Genomic DNA, 10,866 nt, shown 5'->3' with positions numbered 1-10,866 from the left:
ATAAAATTTAAAGGAAAAGGTGTAAAAAAAACCCCCCAAATGCCCCAAAATGAAGCCCAGGGGAAATATTTAATTTACCTTGAGCTACATTTTGGTGCATTTTGGGTTTTTTTTTAGGAAAGATGTAAAAAAACCCCAAAATGCCCCAAAAGAAAGCCCAGGACAAATATTTCATCCACCTTAAACTACATTTTCTGCTCCCTGTTGTTCTCAGCTGCTCCTGGGAGGCCCCAAAAAGCCAAAAAAAATCAGTTTTATGCCCCAAAATGATTTTTATTTTGCAGATAAACCCAGGGCCTGGAACAAGCAGCAAACAAAAATCACTTATCTTTTTCTTCTGTTGATTGAAGTTGTCGATGATGACGCCGATGAACAAATTGAGGGTGAAAAAGGAACCGAAGATGATGAAGATGACGAAGTAAATGTACATGTAAATGTTGTCCTCGTACTTGGGCTGTTCTTCTTGCTGAAATGGAGATAAAAAGAGCAAAAAATGACATTTTAGAGACAAAAATCCATGCAAAATGAGATTGGTTGTGTTTCTAAATTCGAAGATGTTGGGCTGAAAAGATCCAAAAATCAGAATATTTTAACTTTTATTTGTAAATATTAATTGTGAATATTATATATTCAAAAAAAAACCTGTTCTGCAAGTTTTAGTCTTGATTTTAGCAAAGCAAAAGAGCAAAAGGAAATAAAGGGAGGGGAGTTTTTGGGGTTTTTTTGTACCTTTCTGGAATCAACAGCTGCGTACATGATGTCCATCCAGCCCTTGAATGTAGCCTGGCAAAGAAAAGAAAGAATTCACCCAAAATATGAGAATGAACCTGAATTGTGACTCCCTGCCACTCTGGATGGTCCTGTATAATAAACTTTATTATTATTTAAATATTTTTCTTTTCATTTCATCTTTTTTCATTTAATAAATCTATTTTTTTCAGTTAATAAATCTCTTTTTTTAGTTAATAAACTTATTTTTTTTGTTTAATAAATCTATTTTTTCAGTTAATAAATCTATTTTTTTCAGTTAATCTATTTTTTTCAGTTAATAAATCTATTTTTTTATAATTATTTTTGTTTAATGAACATGAGGAAAAACATTAGGGGGTTGAGGGGGGATCAGGAGAAATCCATGCTTGGGTAAAAACAATATTAATATTAATAATTAATATGTAAATTGTGTAATGATAGAGTATAAAACATGTTCAGCTCTAAACCAAGAGGGGTCAGATTTGGGTCTGTGAACCCCTGACACCCAGAGCTCTTAAATAAATATAAATATAAATGTAAATATAAATATATAAATATAAATATATAAAAATAAAAATGAAAATGTAAATAAAAATGTAAATATAAATATATAAATAAAAATATAGATATAAATAAAAATATAAATATATATATATATAAATATAAGTTAAAAATAAAAATAAAAATAAATATAAATATATAAAAAATATAAAAATAAAAATAAAAATATAGCTATAAATATAAATAAATATAAAAATATATATAAAAATATAAATATAAATAAAAATAAATAAAAATATAATTATAAATGTAAATATAAATATAAAAATATAGATAAAATATAAATATAAATAAAAACATTAATATATAAATATATAAAAATATAAATAAAAATATAAATATATAAAAATAAAAATATAAAAATATATAAATATATAAAAATAGATAAAAATAAATATATAAAAATATATAAAACATATAAAATATATAAAAATATAAATATAAATATAAATAATAAAAACAAAAATATAAATCTAGCACCTTCCTATAATCACCCATGATGATGTGAGTCCCTGAACACTAACCCCATTATTTCAGAGAGAGGAGAACTCTACAGCAAACCCAACTCACCACCTGCAGCAGAGCCAGATATCCTGCCCCAACATTGTCAAAGTTAATTTTCACATTCTTCCAGCGGATCTCGGTGGAGTTGGGAGGCATCAGAGCTTCGCAGTCTGTCTTGTTGTTAACAACATCTATCTCAAAGCGATGCTCAGCTGTTTCATTAAAGCAGTAATGATATTTCCCGGCAAACAGGTTAACCCCCATAATGCTGAAAATCAGCCAGAAGATAAGGCAGACCAACAAGACATTCATAATGGAAGGGATAGCGCCAACCAAGGCGTTGACAACCACCTGTGTTGGGAGGGGTGGGAAAAAGTTTCAGTATAAAACACGAGGCAGGAGACAGCGAGCATCAGTACAGCTGTTTTTGGGGGGGAACAGCTGGATGGGGCCACTGACACCTCAAATTTTGCTCCACGTGGAGGTTGGAAGTGATTCCACTCGGATTTTGCTCCATGTAGAATTTAGAAGTGATTCCAAGCTTCAAATTGTGTTTCAGAGCTCTGTTTTCCAAATAAAAACAGGCCACGTTGTTGGGATCTATTTTGTTTATTTTTTTTGTTGATTTATTTTGTTTATCTATTTTGTTCTTCAATTAATTAATTAATTAATTAATTAATTAATTCTTTTATCTGATTTGAATTGCCCAGAGGGACAGGGGGGGCTCAGACTCTCAGGGATGATCATTTTGCTCCATGTAAGAAGTTTGAAGTCATTCCAAGCTTCAAATCGTATTTCAGAGCTCTGTTTTTTGAAATAAAAACCGGCCAAGTTGTTGTGATTTATTTTGTTTTATTTATTTTGTTCTTCAGTAATTCTTTGATCTGATTTGAATTGCCCAGAGGGACAGAGGGGCTGATTCCAACCTTCAAATTGTATTTCAGAGCTCTGTTTTTGAAATAAAAACAGGCCACGTTGTTGGGATTTCTTTTGTTGATTTCTTTTGTTGATTTATTTTGTTGATTAATTTTGTTTTTTATTTATTTTGTTTTTTATTTATTTTGTTCTTCAGTAATTCTTTGATCTGCTTTCAATTGCCCAGACTCTCACAGATGAAAGGATGGAATTTTCCCCAAATCTTTTGCTGATAATTCAGGATTTTATCGCTCAGTGGCTCCCTCCAGCCATTCCCCACATTCAAACCAAGCTGTTTTCACTCGGGGCTGGGTCCTGCTCCCACCAGGGGCCGCAGAAATGGGGTCAGGACCCAGCCCAGCATCACTGTGGTCACACCGAAGCCCCGAGTCACAACACCCGAGTCACAACACCCGAGTCACAACACCCAGACCACCCCGCACACCCGAGTCACAGCACCCGAATCACAACACCCGAGTCACAACACCCAGACCACCCCACGCACCCGAGTCACAACACCCGAATCACAACACCCGAGTCACAACACCCAGACCACCCCGCGGACAAAGCAAGGCCACTCGTGGTGTTCCAGGCAGAGCTCAGCATGCACCTGGCAGGACCCGAGGACAGAAAAGCCACGTTCCTCCCTCCGAACGGCACCAAAAAGGGATGGGGATGGCTTTTGGCACACCTCATCTCTCCCTAATTCCAAATTTTCTAATTCCTTTTTTCTAATTCCGATTTTTTCTAATTCCGAATTTTTCTAATTCCTTTTTCTAAAATTCCAAATTTTTCTAATTCCTTTTTCTAATTCCAAATTTTTCTAATTCCAAATTTTTCTAATTCCTTTTTCCTAATTCCAAATTTTTCTAATTCCTTTTTCTAATTCCAAATATTTTAATTTGGGAGCATCGCTGGCCAACACAAATGAGAGCTTTTAACAGAGGCAGCTCAGAGGGATATTCAGTTTTTGATGGAGATCTCCTAATTAAGATTCCTGATTTAGATTAATAAATGAACACGAAATTATAAATTAAATATATAAAATATATTAATATATATATAAATATATAAAAATATATATATAAATACAAATATAAATACACTGATTTATTCCAGCTACCCCACAAAACAATAGAAAGGGGTGAGATCCTGCCACATCCATCAGGGTCATTTCTGGTCCCTGGAATGCACAGAACTTTCCAGAAGGAGCCAAAGGAGGAACATGGCTTTTGTGTGCATGCACATCTCACAGCATCTGAGAGCAGAGCAAGCTCCTGGAAATGCAGATTGTGATGGAGGAGAGAAAAGCAAAGAACTCCAGTTTCAGTCTCCCTTTTTTTGCAATTTCAGACCTCTGTTCTCTGGAATTCACAGGAATTGCTCTGGTTGGGTGGGGAACTGATATTGGTCTCCAAAAATAAAGAATTGGTGAAAATCCCTCATTTTAAATGTGAGAATTCCCTGATTCTACACCAGAAATCTTCTCCCCAGCAGGGCTTAAAAACAGCTTTTATTTTCTCCAGGTTTATTATTTATTATTTATTATTTATTTTATCTAGAAATAAAAGCTTTTATTTTCTCCAGCTTTATTGAAATATTTTATTTCAGGTTCACTGCTAGGCTTTTTCTTTGTCACCAAACCCAACCCAGAAAAAAATCTCCAATTTTGTGGAAAAGGGGAATTTTTTCCTCCTTTCTGCCTCTGCTGAGGATTCAGGTTTAGAATGAAATTTGTGGCACGAGGAAATTTCAGCAGGAGAAGCTCTTGGGGAAGAAGAATCCCTTGGATTTGGAGCTCAGGGGTTTCTGTTGCTCCCCAGGGAATTTGAGGATCCCTCCCCAGCTCCTTGTGCTGGATTTTGGATGCAGAAATCAGGAGGATCCAGGTGGAATTGCTCCACTCACACCCTGAATTAAAAACTCTGCTTTCCCCTTCCTTTATCCTTTAAAAAATGTGATTTTCTTGCAGTATCTCTGGTTATAACTGGGATTTAGCACAAAACCCCACATTCTTAAGAGCACCTGGAAAATCCATTTATACAAAATTGATTTGTTTTTTTTACTCCATAATTTATATTTTTGATTTCTTTTTTTACTCCATAATTTATATTTTTGATTTCTTTTTTTTTACTACATAATTTATATTTTTTGCATGTTCTTAGGAAACTTCTTCAATCCCAAATGGGGAAAAAGATTAAGAAAATTAAGAAAAAATTAAGAAAAAAGCAGCAAAATATCAGAATTTCAGAGGCTGCAATTGAAATATAATAATAATTGAATATATTGAATAATTGAATAATTGAAATATATAATAATTGAAACACCCGAGGGAGTGGTGCCAGCACCAATTCAAGGAAAGCTTTTGTTAAGTTCAATGCTTTTGCTTTGTTCTGGTTCCACAGTGACACGACAGGGACCAAAAAAAGCATGGAAAAAAAAGGAAAAAGGGACAGAAAGGAAAAGTTTCACCACCAGACTGGACTGAGAACAACCAGGTGCAACAAACGGAATGAAACCAAAATTCCCAAAGAGCTGAGCTCCCCCCTGCAGTTTTTTTTCCCTTTTTTAAAACCCCCTTTAGACAAAAATAATTCAATCCAATTCCACCAACACCTGGAAAAATCCAGAAAAAAAAAAACAAACCCAAAGGTGGTTCCAATTCTGCTTTTTTTTTGCACCTGGTGATTCTCCCTAAAAATCAAAATTTCCTCCAAAAGCTGAGAAGCCCCTCGGATGCTGGAGGTCAAAGCCAGGCCAAATGAGAACAGCCAAGTGGCGACATGGGCTACGAAATGGCAAAGTGCTTTGTGCCACTAATTAATGTAATGAGGCAGCTGATGCATCTCCCTTCGTTAAGAGGGGAGGGTGCAGCGGTGGGCGAGGGTTTACATCCAACGTGTGGAGGTGATCGAGTCAGCAGCTGCAATCATGATTCTGTTGGGAATTTTTCTTTCTTTTGATCGTTTCTAGCATGCTTTTAAAATCAAACGGCTCCACGGGCATGCAGAAGGATCAGCTGCTGATGGAATTCTTACCCTCATCCCCTCAAATCGGGATAACGCTCTTAAAGGCCTCAAGGCTCTTAGTGTCCTAAGGGATTTTATGGCACCTAGTTCCGAGTAGCCCAGGGCATTAGCTATAAGGCTGACTAAAGAGACCTACACAGAAAATAGAAAAAAAATAGAAAAAAAGCAAAGAAGAGAGAGAGAGAAAAAAAAAACAACACACAAAAAAAATTGGAAAAAAACCAGAAAAAACCAAAAAAAAACAACAAAAAAAATGAAATAAAATAATAAAAAAACGACAACAAAACGACAACAACAAATAAAAAATAAAGAAATAAAAAAAAAAGAAAAAAGAAAAAAAGAAAAAAATGTTCCAGACTGTTAGATTGGATCCCCTAACCCTGATTGCCCAGCCCAGGAGCCACCTGGGCCGCCCCAAATACCGAAGCCATGACACCAGCTGCCTACTTCACTTGACTGAACCGACCTGGAAGGAAATAATGTGGTTGAGAAAAGAACAGAGGGGAAGAGATCAGTGAAAAAAAAGGAGGAGAGGAAGAAGAGACACACACTGAGAAGAAAAGAGAGAAGGGGGCTGTTGGAAGGAAGGAAGAACCCAAACGATGACAAAAACCTTACCCTCGCCCTTTTACCGGCTGCAGGGATCCCGGCGGCGCCCATGAAATTTAAGCCAGACAAATGTTAAAGGTACCTGTGAGAAAGAATACAGATAAATACAAACACTGCACACCTGGGAAATTTCCAGGGAATTTCCTGGGAAAATTCCACTCGGGAATTCCTCAGACTCTTTTTTCCGGCTCCTCCTGAACCCCCTCTGGATTGGGGTGGGCACTGAGGATTGGGGGTGTTCTCTCCCTGATCCCGCTTGGGTTGAGCTGTAGAATTCCTGATCCGTTTTCCAGTGGTTTTCCAAGCATGGGGACAGCCCAGTATAACCCAGTAAAACCCAGTAAAACCCAGTAAAACCCAGTACAGAGCGGTGTTTCACCGGCTCCTGCGGATGCCGAGGTTGGGATTGGGGGGAAACCAGGAAAAATTGGGAAAAACGAGGATGGGATGGAGGAAAATGGGATAGAACAGGAAAAATTGGGAAAAATGAGGATGGGATGGAGGAAAATGAGATAGAACAGGAAAAATTGGGATGGGATGGAGAAAAATGGGATAGAACAGGAAAAATTGGGAGAAACGAGGATGAGGAGGAGGAAAATGGGATAGAACAGGAAAAACGAGGATGGGATGGAGGAAAATGGGATAGAACAGGAAAAACGAGGATGGGATGGAGGAAAATGGGATAGAACAGGGCTGGGATGAGGAGAAACGGTCCCCTGGATTCCCAGGAACTGCTTTTCCCGGGGTTTTTACCACATCCCTAAATCAGAATCTCCAGTTTTCCCCGTTTTTACCCAATCCCAGCTCCTAAATTCTCCGTTTTTCTCCATTCCAGCTGTTTTCTCCCCACCCCAATTTTCCTCCCATTTTCCCCAATTTCCCCCCCAATTTCCCCTCATCCCAACCCCGTTTTATCCCATTTTTCCCCCATCCCATCCCCATTTTGCCTGATTTTTTCCCCCTATCCCAGCCTCAGCAGCGGAAATGAAGCACTGGGATGAACTGGTTTATACTGGGCAAACATTTCTGCTCTAAACCTGAATTCTCAGATCTCCTGAAAGCCACCAAGCCACGAAAACAGGGACAGACACGGCACAGCAGCTGCCACAATTCCCATTTTTCGTCAGACAGAAAAGGAGACGTGAATCCTTTTTAAAATCAAATTAAAAGACATCCAAATACAGAAATAAACAAAAAAAACCCCCAAAAATGCCTCCTCCTGGAACAGGTGGGGTTTGAGCTGGATTCTCAGAATAGGAAATTTCCTAGGGGTCAGTTTTTTATAGAAAAAATTAGAATTATATAATAATAATAATAATAATAATAATAATAATATAAAAATACACTATCTATTATATATAAATATATATTAATATATAACATACTACATATTATATTATATATAAAATATAATATATAATATATAATGTATAATAAATATAATAAATATAATAAATATATAGAAATAGATATTTATATATAATATATAAATATATTTATATAAATATATATGTGATAAATATATAAATATATAGAAATATATATCTTTAGATAATATATAAAATATTTATATAAATATATATTATATAATAGATATTAATAAATATATTTTTATATAACATATGTAAAATATATATTTAATATATACAATAATATATAAATATATTTACAATATATTCTCGGATACAATAAAAACTCCAGTGGATTTGGAGATGTGGTTTATTTACCAATTAAAAAAAAATATAAATAAAATAATACATAAAAAAAAATTATTTTAAATTTTAAAAACTGCCCCTGGAAGTGCCCAAGGATGGAGCTTGGAGCACCCTGGATGAGCTTTAAGGTCCCTTCCTTAAAAATCCGAAATAAAATATCTAATTCAATATAAAACTTGGATGGATTTGGAGATGTGGCTTATTCACCAAATAAAAAAATATATAAATAAAATAAATTATTTTAAATTTAACACCGGGAGTGCCCCTGGAAATGCCCAAGGATGGGGCTTGGAGCACCCTGGATGAGCTTTAAGGTCCCTTCCAACTCAAACCATTCCACAATTCCATGATTCCATCTACAAAGAATCCTCTTTTTTTTTTTTACAGCTCCTTCCCCCTGGGGATAACACCTGGCTCCCGAGCAGGATGCCAAGACCACGACAGAAAAAGTTGGAGTTTTTAGGATTTTGAGGATTAGGACATTCCAACAGGAGACACAGCAGGCACCGAGGTCGGACAAAGGGAATCCCAGACTGACTGGAAAGCAGAATCCTTCATTATTACCCAGTAAAAGTCTTCACAAACACACCCAGCAAGGCTTTGGGGATGAGGGGAATTGGACAATGCTATAGGAACCTGTAAAAATAACATCCAAGAGCGTTGTTAGGATGGCAAAGGCTCATTCCCTGCTGCCCTGGCCCCTTCCGCGCCACAATTTGGGTTAAAAAAAGGTGATTCCACACATCCGGCACACAAAGCGTCGCTGAGGGGTATTTTGGCATATCAAAGTCACATTTCAGATTTTAATTTTTATTTCTTTTTAAGGGAAAAGCTGTTCTGTGACACCAAGGGAAAACAGGAATTCCTCCTAAAGCCCTGGGGATTTTAAATCATTCCATACTTGTTCCCTTTCGCTCTTCCCTTCCTGCCTGGGAAATTCCAGATCTTTCTTCCACTCCCAGACACGTGGGAAGGAAATCAAAGTTGTGCCAGATCTGCCCCTTTAAAGCTGCATTTCATCCAAAATTAAAATGTTGGAATTAAAATGATGGAATTAAAATGTTGGAATTAAAATGTTGGAATGAAACTGTTGGAATTGAAACTGTTGGAATTAAACTGTTGGAATTAAAATGTTGGAATTATTAAAATGTTGGAATTCAAATGTTGGAATTATTAAAATGTTGGAATTAAACTGTTGGAATTCAAATGTTGGAATTCAAATGTTGGAATTAAAAAACTTGTACTTTATCCTCAGGCAGAGAGAGAGATCCAGGGTTAAACTGTCAGAAAATAAAATTTATCACGTGGCAGATGTGTCCAAGGAAAGGTTTGGAGGGGATCAGAGAGGATTTTTTTAAAAAAGAAATAAAAGAAAATTTCAAATTTCAGTTTTCCTACAGGAAACACAGAATTTTAGTCACTTCTGCCCCTGAATTCCAAGCTTAGCTCCTTCCACCTACTCAGGAATATTTCCAGAGTGATAAATGGTGCTGAACAACTGAATCATACACAGAGTGTTCCAAGGGGAAAAAAAATAAATTGGTGATTCTTTTTTAACATTTCTGCTCTTGGGGATCCCAGCTGGATGTGATGAAACCTTTTAAAAGGATTCAGGAATTCTGGATTTCTGAAATTTCCTACAGGATTTTTATCACTTGGGACAGCATCGATCCCATCGGTTTTAAATTCCCTCGCTAAAACTAAACCAAATTTATTGCTAAAACTTCTCCCTATTGATTCATTTTTCTTCTAATTCTACCATTTATTCTCTTTTTTAATTTTATTTCTCAGATTGATCCTCCCTCCCAAGATGTTCTGCAGGAGGATTCCAGGGTGGAGCTGCCCCTCTGAGTTTTCTGCTTCGATGGGATCCTGCTTTTCCTTTGGATTTGTGCTAAAATTAAACTTTACTATAAATATAAATACTAACTGTGTAAAATTAAACTTTCCCAAGGATTCCCAGCGCTCAGAACACACCTGGTGGGGTGGTGGGATGGGGAAATTTTACTGCCTCATCACCCCCTCATCGTTAATAACGCCAGAAAACCATTTATTAATTTAAAATATCACCAGGAACTGCCACACCTGCACAGCTCAAAAACCTCCCAGGGGCTGCACACCCCAGCAGACCTCCTCAAAATTCTGTTTTCAGCAAAGCAAAAGAGCTGGAAAATCCTCCTTGATCCCTGCAGGGCAGAAATCCCAATAAAAACAAACCCAAATCGAGGTTTTTTGATTTGGGGGTGTTACAAATGCACATCGAACTATTGGCTTTTCTCAAGTATTATAATCAATATTTTATGTATAAGATTAGAAAAATTAGCTGTAATAATATAGTCTATCTCTGTTATTAATAAAATTTAGAAATAGTGATATAATACATATATATTAAGCTATGACATAGCATTAAAACAAAAACTACTTTTATTTGTGGAACCCAAAGACTGAAAAAGATATAATAATAAAATAAAAAATAGCTGGAGATCTTTTTTTCCTTTTGTAAATTCTCTTATCCAGAAGAACTCTTGGGAGGGAGGAATTTATTGCATTTCTGGTATCAGAATTTGATTTGATTTGAATTCTCAGTTTTATTGGGAATGTAAATCTCGATGGCACCAAGAGGATTGATTTATCGGGAAGGGGGCAAGAGAAAACTGAACAGAAGAACCCCAAAGATCCTGAGAAAAATGTCTGAATATGAGTGAGAATTTATGGATATGGATGAGAATTTATGGATATGGATAAGAATTTATGGATTTGTATGAGAATTTATGGATATGGAT

At 36.0% G+C, this 10,866-nt stretch overlaps 1 protein-coding gene across 1 annotated transcript in view; it reads right to left on the bottom strand.

Annotated features, from left to right (window-relative positions):
• The window catches only part of SCN8A (sodium voltage-gated channel alpha subunit 8), a 53,969-nt gene that overhangs the window by 4,556 nt on the left and 38,547 nt on the right, over nt 1-10,866 (bottom strand). The window contains exons 15-18 of the mRNA XM_033520218.1: nt 5,769-5,891; nt 1,882-2,166; nt 730-783; nt 329-466 (exon numbers count right to left, since the gene is read on the bottom strand). Of these exons, the coding sequence (XP_033376109.1) occupies nt 329-466; nt 730-783; nt 1,882-2,166; nt 5,769-5,891 (600 nt within the window). The remainder of the gene's footprint in view (nt 1-328; nt 467-729; nt 784-1,881; nt 2,167-5,768; nt 5,892-10,866) is intronic.

This window comes from Parus major, linkage group LGE22 (assembly GCF_001522545.3).
Source record: "Parus major isolate Abel linkage group LGE22, Parus_major1.1, whole genome shotgun sequence".
Lineage (NCBI taxonomy): Eukaryota > Metazoa > Chordata > Aves > Passeriformes > Paridae > Parus > Parus major.
Note: the sequence above shows the minus strand (reverse complement) of the source record. Positions and strands in the feature narration are given on the sequence as shown.